Here is a 23,289-nt window from a genome sequence, read left to right on the forward strand (position 1 = left end):
AAACACTATCCTGTTTTAATCTAGAGCCCTGGAATTTTCTGCTTCCATGCAAGTATTAACCAGCCCTGTCCCTGCCTATCTTCCAAGCCCAGACAAAATTAAATGTGAAAAATGAGAGCCTCTTCAACAAAAAGTACATATCTTAAAATTGTAAATATTGGGTACAACGTTCTCTTCTTTTAAAGAGATCTCTTTCCTCACATATGAACCTGTTCATATTCATAAACATTTGTTTATTTTCCTAAAGGAATGAACAGCTTTGCTTGCAAGCTTTCCAACTGGGAACAGTTTTGCAATTAAAAAAAAGTATTATTCAGTTTTCTTTTAATAAAATATTTAGTGCAAAATAAACAGAGGGTTTTAAAATATTTCTTGCAGATTTTCTGTCTTTAGAAATGACTTATGCTATTCAGAAGAACTTTGAAGAAAGCAGCTCTGGTTTCTAAAATCTGGAAGGATTCATATTTCTGTTACAAAGATGACACCTGGTGGTTAGTAAAAGAATGATATGGCGATGACATGGTGATGAAATGCTTATTTCTTGGAACTACATTCACCAAGTTCCACATAACCTATTTCTGAATTAAAGTCTACATATCCAGTTTTTAAATGTACAGCATACTGTAAATATTTTCAATATTTGAAAAGAAAAATGAGGTCACCCATTATTATTTTCAAGTATATTAAAGCATGTCTTCTTGTGAGTAAAGCCTTCAACTTTAGACCACAAATGGGACCAAAATTACTATTTTTAAGAACTTGATTATTAAGTGAATTGCACCTGATTTTTTGCCACGGTTGCTAAGAGAATCGCTACAGTTGTTAAACTGAATCATATAGCTGCTAAGCAAATCCAGATTTCCCCATTGCTTTGCCTCTCAGAAGCTGCTTGGGAAATATAAGAGATAGCTGAACTGAGCCCGAGGAAGGGATCAAACACGGCATCAGTCTCGAGACCCCTTACACCCACAAGAGATCTAAGTCTGGCCCACCTTGAATTCTACTGACGCTTATCTATTTCCAGTTTGCTTTGACCGTTAGCAGTTCAGATTCTTGAAGATCTGGCAATAAACCTTTGTATTCATGTGAACTGCCTGGACTTCTGATTTTTTCCGTGCTTGATTGCAGATGGCAATCACATGACCCCAGGATTTTGCATCTGTCAGAAATACATACTGATTGCCAAGCACCTGAATTTTGATCAAGTGACCATGAGGATGCTGCATTGATCGTGAGGACCAATTGTAAGTCATTTTTTTTCAGAGCCGTTGTAACTTTGAACGGTCACCAAATGAGTCATCGTAAGTCAAGGACAACCTGTGTATTAACTCACAAATCAACTCCTATTATTTTTAAATTTCATTATCGAAGTGTCCCTAGGAATGCATGTATGCTTTTTTTAAAAAAACATTTCTTTAAAGTTTCCTTATGAAATATAAAGGAGTTTACAATATGCAAAATCAAAATCAAAACAATTCAGCATGCATTGATGTTGGCTGCTGGTTCAAATTGTTGGGGAGCTTTTGCCACCATGTTACACTAGCAACAGATAATATAAACACGAGTCTCTGGAGTTGGCTTGCTAGCACATTCTTATCAGGGTCTTGATCATAATTTTAGATGGCAGAATCTTTGCCAGGAATATTTTTAGGGAAGAAACAGTCTCTGGTGGACAGCACCTATGGATGATGTGATGACATATTTGGGAAATAACTTGGGAACCCAGAGAAGTTCCTATTTATGAGAAGATTGCTCTTACATCGCTATGATTCCTTCTCACTTTGGCAGATCTTAGTTTAGGAATCTGGTTTTGTCCTCTTTATCTTAATGGGTACAAGTTAGTATGTTGTCAGGCATGAAAGACCAGGTCTAGATGTGAAGGTTCAATCAAGCTGATTGATTGCTATAGCCCAATTTCCTTGAGGGACACATCAGGGTTGTGTTTGACCTCAGGGGCCTGGGGTGGGTGTGCCCAGGATGAGGAAGACCAGCTTGATGTTACTCATGTTGCAGGCACCAATGGTGGTCTGAGCGCTCCGTCTAGCGAAAACGGGTTCCCAAGCTCAGTTTTCGGCCACGATGACCTCCTGCAGCCCTCTGCCAGGGAAAATGGAGCTCAGGGGGAGCCTCCGTTTTCATTGGCAGAGGGCTGAAGGAGGCCATCACAACCGAAAATGTGTTCCATTTTTGCTGGCAGAGACACCACGGGCCGGTCCTTTGCTGTTTCTAGGGTGGTCCGGCGGGCCAGATCTAAGCATTCTGTGGGCTGGATCCGGTCTGCAGGCTTTGAGTTTAACACCGCTGCTATAGCCTATACATAAGAATCATCTCAACTAAGGTTAGCACCTGCTTAGAATTATATTAGGGTCAATGGCACTCAAGGAAGTTTGGACTTAGTTCCCTTGTGACTACATAGGGACTCTAGGTTGATCCCTCTTTTCACCCCACCATCCAGGTACTGCCACTCCTTTCTCCACATATAGGAAGCAAAAAATGATCAACAATACAATAGTGTAATCTGCAAGAGTTGCTAAGTGATGATTTCTAAATGCATGCTTAAAAAACAATTTGCAATACACATAGATGTCAATTTATGATGTTGCCAAGTGACCATTCAAAGTTACCATGAACCTCCCCAGGGCTACATATGACGTGAATTGTAACTAAACGTAACAATTTCACTGACAATTTATTTTTTAAAAAATCAAATAAAAACTGATGGGGAAAAAAGCAGGAGAATGTATTTTCAAGAGCTGTTTTATTTGGTTTGCTTTGCACCATGGAAGATTGAAGAGGAGTGACTGGTATGGGCTTCCTTATCTCTTGCACATAAAGAAATACTTGTGCAGAAAGGGTTAATTAGCCAGCAGTAATTCCGGGCTCAATTACAGTCATAAGTTGAAGAGTGCCTGTAAAGGAATGACATCTGTTATTGCATAATCTTCTTTCCTTATTTCCACGTCTCCACTAAATCTTGAGGAAGATTTCCCAGCTCTTACTAATTGGGATAAATGACACCTTCATCATATTTGGCCATGTGAGATAATTTTTTATTAGAACTGACTTGAGTATTATGGATTTTAATGCTTGACATGTTCCAGAAGCCACTGAATTCCATCCAATAGTCCCATCAGTGTGGCAGCTTCAATGTCCTGAACCTGTAAAACCCAAGAAAAAGACAGTTCCAAACTGAAACAAGTATTGTGGAGTTTACAGTTGCCCTCAAAGAATTTATAAAAACGATTTAATGATCCTAATGACCCTCAAATTCTGTGACCATTGCCACCACATCTTGTAGCAGTCACAAAACTCAATTATGTAATGCAAAGTTGCAGCGCAGGATACTTAAAATATGCTTTAAAACTGACAAATGAAGTAGCAGCAGCCATTCCATCTGGTTGAATAAGAGAGGAAGAAGAAAGCAAAACCAAGCAAAGCTCTTGGCTCTTTTCATTAGTCATGTAAGAGCAGCCGCTTCAGATCATTTGAACATGTTCAACACTAGTTGTTCATTATATTCAGTATCAATTTAATTTGGTATTAATTTAAAATGGTATTTGATGGATTTTTCCTCCTCCTCTTTCTCCATCCATCTTCCTTCCTTCTTTATCTGTTATGTCTTTAGATTATAGGCTTGAGTGCAGACCTATATTTCTACCTTGAGCTATATAAACCTCTCTGGCAATGTGTATGTATATGTAGTTAGATAACTGAGTATATAGCTTTAAAAAAAATATGGTACCATCCACACTCGGTCCAACAGGTTTAGTTGTAGCTGATGTGCCAGGTAAACACAAGGAATCCTTTCCTTTGAAGCACGTGAAATGCAAGACAAAACCAACAGAGGTCTGCCCAAAGGCCCAAGCGTGGGATCAAGCATTGCTGACATCCGAGCAAATTCAATTTGGCGATTGTGTCCTGCAAAGAGAGACGGTTGTTTCATTCAACTCTGCCTGATGCACCTTAAACATCATCCTTTGAAAAAAAATGCCAGCATCGTTCAAAAATTCTTACTTTTATGGTCCTCAGCATCTGCAACATAGATGAATCCATCAGCTAGCCTGCACACATTCTGAACATGTTCAATTAGCTTATATTGTGTTGTCCCATCCACGTTGCTCACTTCGTAGAACATCTTATTGATGGAATTTGTATCTGCTTTGTCTCTTTGCCTTTCTTTTCTGGGAAAAAAAGAAACTAATTATTTCGAAGATTCTGGGAAAAAGTAAAGCAGAGCTGCATGAGTTTCTTTGGGATTTGTGGCTAGATGTGGGTCTTATGAAATGTATCAGGGGTCTCTATAGCTGGGGGAGGGGAGAGATGAGCATGATCAACATGGAAAATAAACATATCCAGCATTAAAAATGCATTTTCAAGTCAATCTCCTGATTTCCTCTCAATTCTCTTATACCTTAGTTAGTTACAAGGACCTGACCTTGGATGCTCACATTGTAGCACCGGTCAAAAGGGTCCAGCAGAGATTATACTACCTGAGGCTTCTCAGAAAACGACTGAATAAAAAGCTGCTGGTGACTTTCTACTGCTGCATCATAGAGAGTATCTTAACTTACTGCACCTCTGTATGGTTTGCCAATTGCACAGTGGCAGATAGGAAAGATTCCAGAAGGTTACTGTCATTGCCCAGAAGATCATTGATTGCCCTCTTCCCTCTTTGGAAGAACTTTATGGCTCCCACTGCCTTAAGAAAGTTCAAAACATTCTCAAAGATCCATCTCATCCTGGGAACCCTTTTTTTGAACGATTACCATCTGGCAGATGGTACAGAATAATAAAAACAAGGACAAATAGGCTGAAAAACAGCTTCTATCCCAGGGCAGTAGCTCTTTTTAATTCTGCTGTATAGTGCAGTGTTGGTGCGGTGTCGGGGGGGGTTCAATTCAACGTGTGGAGTGTGAAGGATGTGTGTTTGTGTTTATTTTCATGGTCATGATGTGCACTGAAAATGGTGTTTGATTTTGTTGTACGAGGTGCAATGACAATAAAGTAAACTAAACTAAACTCTGCATGTGTGTCTTAGAGTCAGTGTTGATTCCTGGTGGCTGTTTGGGTTAATCCCTGCAATTTTCTTGGTAAATTTTCATAAGTGGTTTGCCATTTCTTTCTTCTTAGATCTGAGAGAGAGTGACTGGTCCAAGGTCACTCAGATATTTCCTAAGACTTTGTAGTCTCCCAGTTTCTAGCCTACTGCTAACCACTACACCAATCTGCCCCTCAGTCATAAAGCTCATCAATTTTAATTTATTACAAATTGATCACAGCTGTGGAGGGGAGCAAGAATCACCAAGTAACCCTTGAATGAGTATCATATCCCTGTCCTATCCCAGCTTTACACCTTGACTTAAAAGATCTGATGACAAATGGTTTTGAACAGTGATGGCAAACCTATGACACATGTGTCACAGATAACATGCAATATCATTTTTGGTGACATGCCAGGACTCTGGTCTCTCTGGAAATTATGAGACAGGGCCTCCCCTGGAGCTTCCAAAAAACATGTGAGAATGGGGGGGGTCTTTCTTGCTGATTTTGGCGGTAGCAAGACCACACAAGAACATATTCAAAGCATTCAGTCTTCAAAGGCAGCCTAGAGCTGCCTTGAATGGGCATTTTGAAAAATATTTATGAGTATGTAAGTTTTTTATTTATCCAATAAGAAATTTAAATAAATTAATATTACTCTTTGTTATGATTTGATTCTCTGTTTTCTCTCTCCCTCTCTGTGCCAGTGTGTCTGAGACACACACCCCAGTAGAATAAAGATAAGCGTTTTCTGAATTTTTAACAGGCCCAGCCCAAAAAGCTCACCATCACTGACTCTGAAAGAATTATGTGGTGTCTTCAAGGCTAGCTGATGTTTGTGGTCTTTTCAAGGCAGCTTGTTGTTTGAAAAACAACCCCTAATTCACCCCTAATTCCAGCAAAGCATCATATCTAGGAATGTTTTTTTTTTAAAAAACTCTCCCAGGCAAATATTTTTTTTTAAAAAAAGAAATTATCTACGGCTCAGGATTGAACTGCAGAGTTCATAGTGCTCTCTCAGCTTGGTGGTTTAAAGGTTGTTCAAAGCTTACAGAGCATCAAGAACTCAAAACAATTTTTTGAAATTAACTTTTCCACGGAAGAAGCTCAACAAATCTTACCTAGTTTTTGAATACAGTGTCTGAATGTTAAAGTTCTGGCCATTCAAATTAAATGTGACTCCAGAGCCTATTCCTATTTGAGGAAAAATAAAAATAAACACAGTGTATAAATTAGAACATCTGTTTTAATGAAGCATGTATTCTGGTTTATACAAATGTATACAAATCAATTATTTCTGGATGCCTGAAAATGTTTTCCTGCTGTGGATCATAATTAATATAATTGATTAGATAAGATGTTTAAAAATGTTTAATCATTAAATGTTTAAAAATCTACACAGAGAAATGCCCACACCTTGGTTGAGGAAGATTTGCTGCATCTCCTCTTACTATTTATTATATTGATTTGAAAATTTTAAGTAAGATTAATTGTAAGATTAAATGACTTTAATCTCCTTTCTCATACTAAACTGACACTAGATACATGGTCTTAAATGGATAAAAATGTTTTCATGGAAGATTTGGATAACTGCTGGGATCTAATGGACGAAATCAAAGAGTTTGTAGCATTTTCTGTACAAGATGACTTGACTGAATTTGGGGATGGGGTCAAACACATCATCAGTTTGAAGTTGCTACACTCCTCTAAGAGACCTAAGTCCAGCCCCCCTTGAAGTTTGTTGACTCTTATTTGGCACCAATTTGCCTTAGCCATTAGTAGATCAGATTCTTGTGTATAGGTTGCATGGAATAAATTCATACTGCTCTTGAACTCTATCCTGACTCTTGATTTCCTGTGCCTAACATTTTCTAAGTTAATATATAAATACAATTTGTTATCTGATACCCATTCACAATATTTAAAATTACACTTATTTACTCCTTTTGGACAAGCAGCATTTTTAGCCTCAGAGATGTCTATGTTATTAAATCCTATGAGACTAAAATAGCAATAGCACTTAGACTTATATACCGCTTCACAGTGCTTTATAGCCCCCTCTAAGCAGTTTACAGAGTCAGTATATTGCCCCCAACTCTCTGGGTCCTCAATTTTATCAAACTCCAAAGGCTGAGTCAACTTTGAGCATGGTGACATTCGAAGTGCCAAAGTGCAGACAGCTGGCAATACTGCATTTTAATCACTACGCCACCAGGGCTCTTACGACATTATTAAATGTCATTAAATAAAGCCTGGATTGTAGAAACAATGTAAACCATACTCTAACAATAAAGCAAGAGATAGGGCATAGGGCCAGGCTATCTGAAGAACCACATCACCCCAATAAGATTGACCTGCCCCACCTGCACCAGAAGAATGGGCATATTTCTCAGCTACTCCTGAGCAAGTCCGGCGATCAGCGTGAAAAGAAACCAGTACAGACTGGGAACTTGGTCCACCGCTTTCTTTATTCTTTTCTTCTTTACCAGCAAGTCCCAGGAAGTACTGAGCAAGGGAACCAAAGGTTCCCACATAAAGTCAGCACTGGGAGTGTCTGCCTCCCAGCACCCCTAAATACCATTCTCCCACCCCACATGTTTTCAATATCCGCTCCACTCTCATAGCTACCATTTGGTTGCCGATACTGCAGAGCAAGTGGCCAAGATCCAGAAAGCACCGTCCCAGCATCCCTGCCTCAGCCGCTCAATCGCCGATCAGCTGGAGTCCTCCATTGCCCTGACAGGTCACCGTATCGTTGCTGCTCACATGGTAAAATGGAGATCTGCACCACCCTCACAGGCCACCGTGGTATGTCTTGGGCTCCATCAGCTGGCCGGAGATCAGAATGTAGGTGGGTGTGGTCTGGGCTTCTTGGCGAGCTCCAAGCTGGAGCTCGACAATATTGTGGATAGCAATAGCAATGGCATTTAGACTTATATACAGCTTCATAGTGCTTTACAGCCCTCTCGAAGTGGTTCACAGAGTCAGCATAGTGCCCCCAACAATCTGGGTCCTCATTTTACTGACCGCAGAAGGATGGAAAGCTGAGTCAACTGTGAGTTAGTGAGAATCAAACTGCTGGCAGTCGGCAGAGTTAGCCTGCAATACTGCATTCTAACAATGCGCCACCACAGACCCCATTGGTCAAGAAATCCCAGCTGGCAGGATCCAGAAGATCCTTTTCTGCCATGGTCCTGCCCTTTGGAACACTGTGTCCCTCTAGAATCCACACCCATCTTTTTGGCTTTCTAAAAGGGCCTAAAGACTTGGCTCTACCAATTGGCCAGGTCTCGTGTTATCCTGGAGGTCATTAGCAGGTTGAGATAGGATCCCATCTCCTTCCTGGGTGTATCATGTTCTCTTCCTTCCCATCTCGCTAATTTTAAACCAATTTTAACATGATTATTTATTATGTTAATGTTTTAACTTATTTTTCTGATTATAAGATGCCTAGAATCACCTCTAAGTAAGGCGGCACATACTGTACATTTACCAAATAAATAAACAATAAAAAATAATACTTATGCTTACTAACTAAATAAACATTAAAAATAAATTTATATTATACTTATAATGGGAAGTCATTTCTTCACACACACACACCACTTTTATTTAGTTTCTGCTGTTCTGTCTTTCTTATTTTCTTCTTTCATTCTTAATATTAGCTCTTGTTGGGTTTATTCATTTTATATTCTCACAAAGTTTATAAAATGAAAAAGAAAAAGTACATTACCTTGTATTTGTCTAGAAGGCATGCCCGCTAGCGGCAGAATGTCTGGGCTTGACATCATTGTGTATACCAAAGATTGATCCAGATCTTCTAAACCAGGCCCAAACATAGCAAAGCATGGCTCTGTCTGCGTAATCAGGGACTGTAGAAAAGAAGACATGGCGCTATATGTAGTCCTATTGGGTTTCAAAAAACTTTTATGGAAGGAACAGCATTTTTTATACCTGCATTTAAAGAAAACAATAGCAATCAGCGTTAGTTGACAATGCCGAATAAGCAAGGTGTGTTACTGTATTATAATTTCTTCCTTAGCAGCTTCTACCATAAGAATCTATAAAGTCACTGAGGTGAGGTGAGCAGCGCAGAAATGTGACAAACAAACCAACAACTAAATTGATGTCTCCAGGGTTAGTGGGGTGGGCAGGAGGAATTGTCTAGAAAAAAAAAAGCAAAATACAGTAAAATGTAACTTTCTATCACACCACTGGAAATTGTCAAAGTACAATATAGTATAGTTGCCATAATATAATATTTAGAATAGAATGAATGATCTGGAAGGGACCTTGGAGGTCAACTAGTCCAGCCCTCTGCTCAATCGGAAGCTATACCAATGATGGTGAACCTTTCTGTTGTGATGTGCTGAAAGCGCCCCCCTTGTGCATGCACATGCAACACCCCCGCCCCACCCCCTTACCTGCACTGCGCATGCGCGCACCTCCCAGCTGATTTTTGGCCTGTTTGAGGCCATTTTCGCCCACCCAGAGGCTCGAGGGAAGCCTCTGCAGCCTCAGGAGGCTGAAAAACAGGCCTTCCGGAAATACCCGTTTTTAGCTTCTGGAGGGCCTCTGAGCCTGAGAGAGGCCCTTTTCGCCCCCACAGAGGCTCAAGGGAACCTTTGGCAGCCTGAAAACAGGCCTGTTTCAGCACTTCCGGTATTTCCGGAAGGCCCACTTTCTAGTCTCCCTGGCTGCAGAGGTATCCTTTGAACCTCCAGGAGGGCGAAAACGGCCTCAAACGGGCCAAAAATCAGCTGGGAGGCGTGCGCATGCACAATGCAGGTAAGTTGGCTGGGATTCGCGGGCCCGCACAAATAGCTCTGTGTGCCACCTGTGGCATGTGTGCCATAGATTCACCTATACTATTTCAGATAAGTGACTGTCTAGTCACTTCTTGAAAACATCCAGTGATGGAGCACTCATGATTTTTGGAGGCAAGCTATAGTTGGATAAAGACAAATTATACCAAATATGTGCCATGTTAAATACAGGCAGTCCTCAACTTCTGCCCGTCACTGGAACCAGGAATTCCATTGCTACGCAAGGTGGTTAGTGAGCTGTGCCTAATCTTAATGACCATGGTTGTTAAGTGAATCACTGCAATTGTTAAGTTAATCATAATTTTTAGGAAAATCCAGTTTTCCCCTTTGTTTGCCAGAAGCCTGCTGGAAAGGTTGCAAATGGCCAGCATATGACCCCAGGATGCAGCAACTATTGTAAAGACATGCTGGTTACCAAGCACCTCGATTTTGATCATGTGATCATGGGAATGCTGCCATGGTCATAACAGAATAGAATTCTTTATTGGCCAAGTGTGATTGGACACACAAGGAATTTGTCTTGGTGCAAAGGCTCTCAGTATACATAAAAGAAAAAAATAACATTTGTCAAGAGTCAAGAATCATCAGGTACAATAATAGTCATAGGGTACAATAAGCAATCAAATCATACTAGGAAACAGTCAATATAAATTGTAAGGATACAAGCGACAAAGTTACAGTCATACATGTGGGAGGGGATGGATGATAAAGAGTGACGGGAAGATTAATAGTAATAGTAGTGCAGACTTGCTTGTGTGAGGACGGGTTGAAAGTCACTTTTTCCAGTGCTGTTGTAATTTGGAATGCTAAATGAATGGTTGTAAGTCAAGGACTTCCCATACTGTATAGCTAATGAGTTTTTTTAAAAAAAAAAATACTTGAAAATGAGAGCCTGCAAAGCAATTCATATTCAGTGAAGCTTTGCTTCATTAAACCAAATGGATTTCATTTTGGAGTACATGTGCATGGAATTAATTTGTTACTTTACTTTTCATCATTATATGATCCAATACTTACGCTGCCATGAAATTGCATGGGCTAATATCATCTAATTCCACAAAAGGCTGATTAAATATCTTTGCATCTGGGAGGGATTCACAATCTATGGAATTCCAAGAAGGAAGATCCCGAATGAGGAAATATCTCCAAAGCAAGGGATCCTGGACCGTTATTCTCCAATAGTGGTTGGTGCTCCCCAAATAAATCAGCTCTTTTGGCGTGAGAAAGGACATAATGTATAGTTTCACACATATCTGTAAACAAGACAATAAAAATGCAGTTCAGCTGAGCCAACAACAACAAAAAAATAGCTGATTTTTTAATATAAAAAATAAGAACCTGTGACTTCATGAAAACCCCCGAAAGCTCTCCTATTTACAAGGCAAAAGCAGTGCCAGTTAACATTTGCAGGATTTGAGGACTGTGTGAGCGAAATTGTGGATGTCAAGATTTTTCACCAAGAGCTACAACAGGTTTATTGGCTTTTCTCTAACCTTTTTACTCCAGCATGAATGGAGTGGACCTCACTCTATTCCTAAGAGGTATGTAAGGCGGTGGTGCATAAGCGCACCAGGTTCAAGGTTGACTTAGCCTTCCATCGTTCTCAGGTTGGTAAAATGAGGACCCAGATTGTTGGGGACAATATGCTGACTCTGTAAACCGCTTAGAGAGGGCTGGAAAGCACTATAAAGGTATATAAGTCTAAGTGCTATTGCTATGTATTATATATATATATACTTATGCCTGTTTATACTTAGATGTTTATATGTTATGTTCATACTTATACTTGTTTTCTCCTACATGCTTGACAAAATATATAAATAAAGAATCCTAGGAAGTCGTCAACTTGGGGGCATGAAGATCTGAGATGCTAAACGAGATGCCTTATTTGACTTCATCTGGAGAGCGAGTAGCTGCTGGAGAACAAGCTCTTCGTTCACTCCCTGCGTTGCCTCTGAAAGAAACGCCGCCGGTGAGGCGGGGACGCACCCCTCCGCTTGCGCTCAGCATCTCTTTTGCGAATGGAGCTTCTACTCGCCCACGGACTCTGCAAGAGTGCGATTGGCGGAACCAGGACCCCACCTCCCCTAAAGCGTCGTGGCCAATGAAAAGAAGAACGTCGCCATCCCCTCCCCAACATAACGGGAAGCGGCCGCGTTGGAGCTTGTGCGCTGGCTCGGGCGAGTTCTTACCGGCAGGGTTTCCAGGGCGCTCGACGGGCTCGCGTCCATCCCTACTGCCTCCTTCGCTTCCTCCTCCTGCTTCCCCGCGGCGCAGTCGGGGTTTCCCCACAACCTCGCCCGTTGCGCCCACTTTTCCCGGAGGTGTTGGAGGCTGTTGCGCAGCGCGCATTCCAAGGCGCGCCAGTCCCCGCCGAGATTGGCGGACATGGCAACGTCGCCGGCTGTAAAGCTACGCCTGGTTCGCCTGGCGAAAAGAAGCGGGTGGCCTTCGGCTCGCCTACGTTGCGGGGCGGCTTGGGCTGAGGCGAGTGGATTTAGCTGGTCTGAACCGACAGCGCGCTCTCCTAGCCGGCTGCTTATGCGAAGGTGGAAATGTTGGGGTTGATCAGTCAACTCGCTTCCCTTTCCGGGCGTCCCGCCTTCTGCCGCGATTTGCCCAGCCTAAAGAAGCTCAGCCTGAGGCGTGTGTTATTGGTCGATAGTAGTTTCCAAAGTGACCTGTAAGAAATACGCCCCAAGTATTTCTGTCTCTTCAATATTGCTCAGGGAGGGGTTTTTTTTTAAAAAAAATTTTTTAGAACAGCGAAATACTGTATTCATTCAATCCTTTTACCAGTTCTCAGCACATTGCCACTTTCACGGAATATTTCTTTATATGTATTTTACTGAAATTATCTAATCCACTAAACAGCATGTGGGGGGGGGGGGAAACCCCAATACTGAAATATGTATTTCTTTCCATTTTAGACATTTCGTTCTGTATAATAGATGACTTTTTGCCTTGAATGGAGAGAAGTCTTGGGTGATTTAATACTTCATGTGGGGCCATCTCTAGCCTTAAAAATGTCTTAAAAAGCTATCTTAATTTAGATTGATGCATCCTTTTAACACCATGGCAAAGAAGTCTGAAAAGAATAGGACAAAACAATGCAAGTGGAGTTTGTCTACCTAGAAGCATCAAAGGATACTGGGACCCTGCAGGTAATGTACCCCTGGACTATGACATTTCATCCTGCCATAGGAAGTGAAGACCAAGCTTATGAGGAACCTCTTGGTAGCTTAATAGAAGAGCTAGGAGGGCAGGGCAGAGCCCATTAGTCCAAGCAAAGCAACTCCTTGAAATGTTCAGCGGTCAGTGTTTTTGGGAAGGTTGGCATGGGTGCTTTGAAAGTCAGCCTTCAAGCTTTGTGGTGGGGCCATCAGTAAAGCTGTTGCTGTGCACTTATTCAGATGGCCGGGGCTAGTTTTTGAAACAGCCCAATAAGCTTCTGAAGGAAACGGCCACTTTTAGCACTGAAGAGTCACCTTGTGGTAGCATCCACTGCAAGGTATGTCTTTTGGGTGCTTTGCATAACCCCAATAAAGGCTCCTCTCTATCTTATGCAGACAAATCTTAGCAGCCTGCTCCCTTAAAAAAAAAAAATCCATCAAGGTTTCAAGCACACCTGAACAGACCGCTTTATTACCACTCCACAACTACAGGTAATCCTTGATTTACAACTGGTTACTTAATGATGATTCAAAGTTATGATGGATTTGGGCACTTGGCAACCAGCTCACCTTTATAGTTGTTTGCAGCATGATCACATGACCGTGGTTGCAATATTTTTGCCAGTTTCTGACATTTACTTCCAATTTCTAGCAAAAAACATCAGCTGGGGACCATTGATTTGCTTAATGAGACCAAGTTTGCTTAACGACTGTATTTTCAGCTCTCCCCATTTTCTGACATTTATTTCCTCAAAAATGTGACACTGCTTTAAGCAAAACTTTTACTCCCCAAAGTAGGCAGAAAATTGCAGCACAAGTATTTGGCAGTTTTCCCCATCCCTCATAAAAATCTCAGGAACTTCTGGAAATGCAACAAGAGTAGGGCCATGTACAATTCATAGGTGCCTCCTACTTAAAATTGATCTCTACCCTCTAACCCTTCTGAAATTATTCCAGATTAATTTGTATTACAGTTCCAACAATTTAGGTAAAATTGAAATCAAGAAATCCACACTGTTAGCTCATTTTAAAAGACATGCACCCACGATTCAACCATAAAACACATACATTTTCTTCACTTTAATACTTGTTTTCAGTACATGCACCATCTGCTTAGGTCAGTTAGGATGACAATTGTTTAAAATAATCCAATATGCGCTTTGCATTCTTTGTATCCCAACCATGTGATCTTAAAGGTCCTTCACACACTGCAATGTATTTTGTTAACATTTTCTCTCCAATTTCCTGAAAGTCCATGATGATGTTTTCTGAACTGCCCGGCAATTCTCTATGTAGTTCTGTGCCTTGATCTCCACAGTATTTCAGCCCCCAGTAACACATTTCTCCACAGTACATCATTGCCAACAGGTGGGTATCACTAAAAATACCTGCCAGAGGGGAAAGAAAACAACATCTGGAAGGTGTCATTTGCATCAAACAAACCCAAAGTATGGTTAGTTACTTGCCCTCCCTTTCCAGTATCTAAAAAGATAAAGCCTCCATTATGTTATCATAATGAATGTAAGGGTGACATGTAAGAGACTGAAAGATGTATTTATTCTACAGGTAGTCCTTGAGTTATGACAGCAATTGGGAACAGGATCTCCATCACTACATGCGGTCATAAATCACAATGGCATAGCAGTGAGCTGCAGATGAGAAGACTGCAGCATAGAAATCAACCAGCCTAATTAAATCATTTAAATTATATTTCTCCATCTCTCTCTCTCCCCCCCTCCCCCCCCTCAGCTTTTATTGTACATCAATGTCGTTGGCAAAAAAAAATCCATTTTTGCACAAAATTGAAAACTTTCATCCAAAACCATGAAGAAAACTTTAAGCTAAAGAAAGCTATGAAAAGATAATGAAGGGGGTTGGAGTGGGAGAATTAAAAAGATAGAATGAGGGTGGATCCTGAGTAAGAAAGGGCATGCGTGAAGTAGTAATTATATTAAGTAATAATTATTACAAAATTTCCTAGTTTATTTTACATGGATGATATGAATGAGATAAAATGAGACATAAAGCATCTGAAAATAATGTGCACATAAATGCTTCCAACTTGAAAGATTTAGCAGCTTCCTCTAAAATATGCCTTTATTTCAATGTGCAGCGGAGAATCCTTTCTGCTAAGAAGCATTAATATGGAACACTTACCTTCATTGACCAATATAGCTGTGCTTGTATCTTGAACTACAAATTCTTCATTTGGGTTGTCAGTACATCTAAAATCAAGCATCTTTAGCAAGTAATGGATTCCTTCCTTAAGGAACTGAAGTGAAAAATAAATGGCATTTAAGGTAGCCTTTTCAATACATAGTCTTCATAACAGAACAATCTTCATGAAACACCCGAACAAATTTCCATGCTATAAAAGTTATATTATTTACTTTATATTTATCAGCAGACTATAAAATAAAACTTCATGTAAATAAGAGCAATGTACTGATGGGTGCTATCAATACATAACTAAAGGACAAATATTTGTGTCTTACAAGATACTGTTTCTTTTTTAATACAGGTGACCTATGCATGAAATGTTCTCTGTGCTATTTACAGTTGATGCCAAATCTTGCTAGGTTTTAGCAATAAGGACTTATTTGATCATGCTTGAGGTGGAAGTTAAGCCACTAATACGTTTGCCATCTTGAATTACTTGTAATAGATGGGATAAAAATCTAATAAACATGATTTTAACTTTTGCAATTTTATGTCTTCATTTGACATTCTCTGGTACTCTACTTTTACTAAAAGTCAGGCTGAATTCTTCTATAAAGAATTTAAAAGTTCACACCAAAACACATCTTTGTTTACTCTAGAACAAAGTAAATACAGGAAGCAGTTTCTATTGAGGGAGATCACTGTCTTCAAAAACTATGGCACTTTCCTTGACCCGAGCATCCTTCAGATGTGTGAACTTTCAATTTCCAGAATTCTCTGCAATGAGAGAATGCTAGCTAGAGAAGCCTGGGAGTTAAAATCCATATATCTGAAGAACACACAGTATTCCTTCTTCAGTTATGATCAGGTCCATACTACAAACCAGCATTCTCAATCTTGGGTATTTAAAGATAGGTGGACTTCCCAAATTCCCCATTCTGCATACTGAATTCTAGGAGTTTTGAGCCCACCCATCTTAAAGTGGCCAAGGTTGAGAAACACTGGTTTAAGGGAACAAGAGGGGGAATTCAGTCTATACTAAATCATACATTTTGATTCACTGCCTTTTATTTGTACTGGAAAAATATTTAAAGAATTGTCAATTTCTCATAGTCCAAATTTCAATTGTTATCTTGTCTATGTAATTGGACTTGGAACTTATTTTGAAAAATAGGCATTATTCTTGCAGGAGTGGGCAATATTTTTCATTGTGATGGAATGGGAAAATTTACCTTTTTAAGTAAGTCGGTCTCCTTCCTCAGCCATTCCTTTCTTCCTTTAACTGTGTGGCAAAACATGTAGATCAAAGCTCCTCTTCTCCAATAAAGGCATTCCAGCAACTCAATTCCGAGTATTTCAAGGGGCTAGAAAAAGATGCCCATCAAGTGAAAAAACTTGAGCTTCATATAAAAGGGAGGAACACAGACGCTTCAAAATGTAGGTAGAGGAAATTCCTACAAAATAGGGACCAGCATCCTTCCCAAATATCTGGCATTATCATTCAATTTCACCTACTGGTAGCATTATATGGTCAAAATATTAAAACATAAATTAAAAAGTTAGCATTAGAAATCTAAATATTTAAAAGTTCAATAAGGCCAGCCTCGTGATATCGTGAAAAAGCTATTCTCATTTTTGTCATCTTTCACTTTAAAAATTCTATTATTTGTAAACCAATAGGGCATAAAATAAGCTGTTATGTGGCACATGGTGCTCATAGGTATTACAACACTAATTCCAACTATTAAAAATGTGTTTTCTACTTGATAAAATTTAAAAAGAAGTGGCACAAAAAAGCCAATCAGACATTAAGCTAGCTTATACTGATCTGACAGAGAAACCCATTGCTGGGTACGATTGCTGCAAAATATACAATAAAAAGTGCAAGAATGAAAGATCGGCAAGTTTTTTGATAATGGAAGGGCTTTATTCAATGTTGACCATATTCTTGAACAAAAAGTCTATTTGAGTGATTATGGCTGGCTTAATACTTACTTCTTGGAAAATACCACTTTCATTGACCAGGTTTTCTGGCTCGGAAAGTGCACCAATTAGTTCCTCAACTTTCTGCAGAGAGGATTCTTCTGGAAACTCTTCATCAACAAGTTGGTTTTCTTCAAAATATGTGATATCTAATAGTGCCTTTAAAGAGATGGAAGAGTTTAGTTTTTGTTAGATGCAGCCTTAGATTTTCCTAACTTGGCCAAGAAATACGGCTACATTTGGTAAAAGATGGATTTAAAGTTAATTTTTCTTTGCATTTCAATGGCGGCACTTTCCCTTATTAGTAAGGCAGCTATTTTAAAAACTCTGCAAAACTGGGTTATCAGTTTGAACTGAATTCAATTTACTGAAGGGTTCACAGCTTTGCAACTAGAAATTATTATTTTTTTGCAGATCAGAAGAAGAAACCACTGCTTTCCAAGCAGAAAAGTCCATTGGCCATAATCCTGTGCTCCATTATCAAATCATTCCACTGAGATCACTCTTGGGGAAGGCACCTTAGCAAATCTAAGAACAGAAAAAGAACTAACGATAGATTGTACAATATTTTGGGCTGGCATGGTATTTGGCTTCTTGAGAGTTGTGCTAGGCAATGCATGCGAACAAATGGAGAAAAACAGAATGGCTTTTTATTAACCATGTCTAATATGATAATTTCCTAATTATGGATCTACTAATTCTTCCCCATAATCTTTAACTTAAAACTTTTGAGAACCTTTGGGAGCAGTAAGGTCCACATGTGGCCTTGAGCAGACATATGACCCATATTGTTGTAGCCTGTCAGCCGCCAGTCCCTCCTGTAACCTGAGAGCTCCGAGGCAAAAGAGGGAATGGATGGCTGATGAGAAAGAGGAGGAACAGCTGGGTCCAGTGCCTGACACGCGGATGCGCAGAAGGCAGAGGAGAGTAGGGCAATGGAAATCTATGGGCTGATCCTTGGGACAGAAGAGCCACAGCTGATAGTGAAACCCCACCTTAGCCCTGGGGATAAAGGCAGGGGGTGGAGATGAATAGGTGTGGCAGACAATTATTCATCTCCCTGTTGGCCAGACTTGTTAGCCTGCTGTGAGAGAGGGACTTTTTGCCAGGGCTGCTGGCACTCCTAATAAAGATAACATTTATTTAACTACAGAGGGTTTGTCATCTATGGGACCAAGGTCAGAGCAGATATGTGGCCTTGAGCAGACATGTGGATTTCAACTGTCAGAAATCCCCAACCAGCATGCTGGCTGGGGAATTCTGGGAGTTGAAGTCTACATATCTGAGAAGTTGCCAAGTTGGGGATTTAGGTGCACAAAGATGCACAACACTTATGCACGTTTTAAAACTTCGAGCATTTACCAGTTTTAATACCCTATTTAGAACAATATGTTATTTGAAAAATGTGTCATCTACATAGCCACAAGTGAAAAAATGCACTGAAAACAGCTTTAATCAATGAAGATCTCAGAATGCATATACAATCCTAAATCATCCAGTTCACCTTCAGTGTTTTAATAACTAGTTCAAAGGTTAGACAGATTGGTCTGGTTTAATCTTATATAAACATACAATCCTGATCTTTATTCCCAGTGCCATTAATTTTAGTTCTATTCTAATTCAAAAACAACCAGGAAGATAATCCAATCAATTGGTTCAATATTCCTTTTGTTTTGAATGTCTCCCTAAATTCCATTATTAAGTAAACATGTTTTGATTTCAATGAATCACATTCACAAGTGTGATGAAAATTCTTTAATTCATAATACCTGTGTATAATGTTGTATAAGTCTAGAGTATGTGTTGTTGTCCCTGGATTCTTCCGAAAGTTCTGCTAGGTTTTCCAGGGTAGTAGAGGCCTGAATTAAGAAAGCATCTATCGAAAGAAGACATTTGATATTTCAATAAAACAGAGCAAAATTATCTATGCAATCAAAACTCAGCTATACGCTTTTTCAAGAGCAAAGCATGATAGCAAAACATTCATATTATCTGAGTCTATATTGAAGACCAGAAAATACAAGCTCAATATATACCTACTTACAAAAAAAGCTCTACTTAAAATACTGAGGCTTACAAAGTTAGCTGTAGCTTACAGTCAGCAAGCTACAAGTCACAATGGCTCTATATTAACTGAAAGAATCTAGAATATACAAATTCCTGGGTATTATTACTCGGGAAGTATAACTGAGAAAAACTACTACTTTCATATCCTGCTTGTGGGGGTTTCCAGAGGTAAACAATAATGAGACCTAAGTCACTTTTCCAGTGTTATGAACCAGGCAAGGTCAAATCAGTGACCATAACTGGAATTGTAATGAATTCCAGAAATGAGGCATTCCAGCAATCTGGAACCAATGCCACTATGGGATGAAGTGAAGTCTGGCTTTCCACAGACTCTAGGAGAGAATTACAGTGCCATAAAAGTAAGACAATGTAACCAAGTTCCAAGGTGTTATGGAATAATTTTAATAAACATTAAATAAATATTAATAAATGTTTTAAGGAGTGTTCCCCATGGAGGTTGCTATCTACTCTCAAGGGTCAATGGGATTATCCATTGTTATGATTATTGTTCAAAGAATATATTATTAGTTAAAAAGCAGAAATTTTCATTTAGTAAAGTATTTTCATATTATAAATTTTAGGGGTTGATAAACAATCTGAAATTTCATGTGGATAATTTAAAGAGTTTGGGGGTACTGGTTTTAAGCAAATGTTTACCAAGCACAAGATGCAAGCAGAGGGGTTTTTTGGTGGTAATGACCACTCACTAGTTACTGTGGTTATATGATCACGATTTGAAACTTCCTTGCCAGCTTCTTACAAGCAAAGTGGGAAGCTGGAGAAAGTCAAGTCGTGGTCATTTGAGATCCTTGTTTAATATTCACAGTCACTTTATGACCATGTGCTTAGCCACAGAAATTCTAGTCCCAATTGCCATAGTTAAGCAAGGATTATCTGTAAGTACATAAGAATACTTTCAGTGTTGCACCTGTGGTTAGGCTGCTAAAGAAGTTGTAGCTAGAAGTAGTTGAAGTTATGATTTGGCATTTAGGCAGTAGATTTAGTCGGTGAAGTGTAGCAACTGGGTCCTCTTAAATGTTGTCATTTTATAATTCAGAATTATAATTTTATGATCCTATATTTTCACTTGATTATAAATACATTCTGTTTTCTGGATATAACAGTCTTGCCCACGTATTCCAATACATGTTTGACCTTCTTTTACAAACCCATCATAAAGTGTTTGAGGCTGAAGTACTCAAGGGCCTGCTTGGATAGACTAAACAAACCTCATCTTAAAAAGGGAGAAAAAAATTGTAAGTCACAAATGGAATAGAACAGATGGGAAGAGTTCCTTCTTATAGAGTTTTCTCTCCCAGTGGCTGTTCAGCCAAACTGCAGGGCTGTCAAATCAAGAGTTGCTGAGACCACACAATAGTGTATACTGAAGTACACACCGCTTTACAATATTTGTTGTTGTCACTCAAATGTATCCAGTTTCTGTGGTTTGCAAAAACAGGATCTATAGCTAAATACGTTATGCAAGATCAGGTCATTCCAAATCATTCAGTAAGCTACAGGTAGTCCTTGACTTACAACTGCAATTGAGCTCAGAATTTATGTTGTTAAGCGCCATTTTATGACCTTTCTTACCACAGTTAAGTGAATCATTGTAGCTGTTAAGTTAGTAACACAGTTAAGTGAATCTGGATCTCCCATTGACTTTGCTTGTGAGAAGGATGCAAAAGATGATCACGTGACCCCAGGACACTGCAACCATCATAAATACGAACCAGTTGCCAAGCATCCAAATTTTGATCAAGTGGCTATGGGAATGCAGCAATGGTCGTAAGTGTGAAAAACAGTCGTAAATCACTTTTTTCAGCGCCATTGTAACTTTGAACAGTCACTAAATGAGCTTTTGTAAGTTGAGGATTACCTTTACAGATAAGCATATAGGTAATATGAGCCAACAGTGTGAGCAACAGCCAAAAAAGCTAATACAATACTGGGTTGTATAAACAGAAGCATAGAATCAAGAGCACATGAAATACTAGAGCCACTTTATAAAACCCTAGTAAAACCCCACTTGGAATATTACAACCAATTTTGGTCACCATACCATAAAAAAGATGTTGAGACTTTGGACAAAGTTCAAAGAAGAGAAACGAAGATGATCAAAAGCCTGGAGACTAAACTATATGAAGAATGGCTGCAGGTTTTGGGTTTGGCTAGTCTAAAGAAAAGAAGGATTAGGGGGTGACATGATAGCAGCATTCCAGTATCTGAGGGGCTGCCACAAAGAAGAGCGGGTCAAATTATTTTCCAAAGCACCAGAAGGCAAGACAAGAAACAATGGTTGGAAACTAATCAAAGGGAGAAGCAACCTGGAATTAAGGAGAAACTTCCTAACAGGGAGGACAATTAACCAGTGGAACAGCTTGCCTACAGAAATCGTGGGCGCTTTATCCCTGGAGGCTTTTACGAAGAGACTAGAACAGTCACTTGTCTCAAAGGGTACAGGACAGGTTTATATTTATTTATTTATTTTTAATTTATTTATTTATTTGATTTGTCAATTGCTTACAAGGTAATAGATATAAGTATAAACATGAGTAAGAATACAGGAAATAGGTACGAATAAATGGGGACAATAGGACAGGGATGGGAGGCACAATGGTGCATTTATGCACGCCTTATGCCTGCTTGAGCAGGGGGCTGGACTAGAAGACCTCCAAGGCCCCTTCCAGTTTTATTTCTTATTCGTGTTCTTTCCTAAGCACATGAACCAGGCTTTTGAAGGGAGAAAACCATTCTTCCAAGACGGCAGATGGGCATATCCTGGTTGTGGGGTTTCCAGAGGTACACAATAACAACAAAGAGAACACTGGAAAAGTAACTTTGGGGTGAGCCAGGCAAGAGTCAGTTCTCTCTAATCACGACCCGGCAATTAAGCTGCTCCAAAAACGAAGGGAGTCCCAATCCAACTCATTCCTCGCGAAGAAAACACGGCTCTTTCCACCCCGCGCACCCAGCCTGCTCTACTCCAAGGGGAAAAGAAGACACCAAAGGGGATGCGAAGGTCTGGCGTGCCGTGGAAGCGGCCAGCCAGACTTTGCGGCCACAAAGAGAACGGCATCGGGGCAGATCCGGGAGCCGTGCCGTCCCTTCTTACCGCCAAACTCTCCTCCTTCTCGCCAACGGTTCAGCCTCTCCGTTAACTCGGCGAGCCGCCGCTGCAGAAGACCGGCAAAGGCAGCTTCGGCCATAAGGAAAAACCCAGGCCGGGCTTAGCTTCAGTTACACACATCACGTGACTCATCTTCTTAGCCGCAGGCACGTGACCCGCTACCCTCTGTCACGTGGGAGGCCCGCGCCCAAGGTTTCGCTTGTTGAAGTTTGGCGACGCGGCGAGATTTTTTTTTTTTTTTTTAAGAGGAGTCGTTGGTTGCTACCGTAGAGATGGAGGCGTTAGTTGCTAGAGATAGGAAACCTTAGAGGTGCTATTCTTTTTGTGTTGCTCCTTGCTTTCGTAAAGCCAAAACAAACCACGTGGGGAGTTCAAAGGCATCCATAAAGAGGTCAGTGGGACAAAACCAGTTTTATATTTTGTGCAGAAATTTCAAGCGCAGGGATCGAGTTCTAAACACAGAGATACGTTGCCTCTCCTTTATGGAAGAAAGAAGGGAAAACTTGCCTTTGAAATGATTTCTATTTCTCATTTTAAAAATCAGAATGGCACAATAATGAGATTGTGTAAGAACCCCCCCCCACCCCCCCCCACAAAATAAAACATGCTTTTATAGTTCTTAATGTGGGTCCTTTTGGGTTTTTTTTTCCCAAATCAAACTTCCACAGAGGTCAATCAAATAACATTTGATGCACGTGCAGGTGCACTCACACAGTGGGAATTGCAACGAAAGTGCTTCAAGGCTATGTTTCAGTGAGTTTATTTAATTTTTCTTCTAGGAAAAAATGTGCAAAGTTGTAGTCTCGGTGGAAGTGGGGAAAGAGGGGTTGCTGGAGGTCATTTTGAATAGAGAATTTGATGATGAGGGTTCAAGTAAGTCTCAGGATCCCCAGGAACCATTTAATACAGA

At 40.0% G+C, this 23,289-nt stretch overlaps 2 protein-coding genes and 1 long non-coding RNA gene across 6 annotated transcripts in view; 1 reads left to right on the forward strand and 2 right to left on the reverse strand.

Annotated features, from left to right (window-relative positions):
• LOC148127423 (uncharacterized) overlaps nucleotides 1-3,410 on the forward strand; it is a 61,949-nt gene extending 58,539 nt beyond the window's left edge. For all 4 annotated transcript variants that reach the window (XR_015742380.1, XR_015742381.1, XR_015742383.1 and 1 more), the window contains one exon: nucleotides 379-3,410. This is a non-coding gene — a long non-coding RNA (uncharacterized LOC148127423). The remainder of the gene's footprint in view (nucleotides 1-378) is intronic.
• FBXO4 (F-box protein 4) lies at nucleotides 2,741-12,473 on the reverse strand. The gene is made up of 7 exons (XM_026716129.2): nucleotides 12,059-12,473; nucleotides 10,884-11,119; nucleotides 8,774-8,994; nucleotides 6,162-6,234; nucleotides 4,015-4,181; nucleotides 3,743-3,918; nucleotides 2,741-3,158 (listed from the first exon to the last, which is right to left on the reverse strand). Exons 1-7 carry the CDS (start codon nucleotides 12,254-12,256, stop codon nucleotides 3,081-3,083), a joined length of 1,149 nt encoding a protein of 382 aa, XP_026571914.1. The 5' UTR covers nucleotides 12,257-12,473; the 3' UTR covers nucleotides 2,741-3,080.
• A 1,631-nt stretch (nucleotides 12,474-14,104) lies between these two features.
• RIMOC1 (RAB7A interacting MON1-CCZ1 complex subunit 1) lies at nucleotides 14,105-22,524 on the reverse strand. The gene is made up of 6 exons (XM_026716118.2): nucleotides 22,365-22,524; nucleotides 18,952-19,058; nucleotides 17,195-17,341; nucleotides 16,432-16,563; nucleotides 15,197-15,311; nucleotides 14,105-14,427 (listed from the first exon to the last, which is right to left on the reverse strand). Exons 1-6 carry the CDS (start codon nucleotides 22,456-22,458, stop codon nucleotides 14,162-14,164), a joined length of 861 nt encoding a protein of 286 aa, XP_026571903.1. The 5' UTR covers nucleotides 22,459-22,524; the 3' UTR covers nucleotides 14,105-14,161.
• Between the last annotated feature and the right edge of the window lie 765 nt (nucleotides 22,525-23,289).

This window comes from Pseudonaja textilis, chromosome 2 (assembly GCF_049901715.1).
Source record: "Pseudonaja textilis isolate UNSWEBS1 chromosome 2, rPseTex1.2, whole genome shotgun sequence".
Taxonomy (NCBI): Eukaryota; Metazoa; Chordata; class Lepidosauria; order Squamata; family Elapidae; genus Pseudonaja; species Pseudonaja textilis.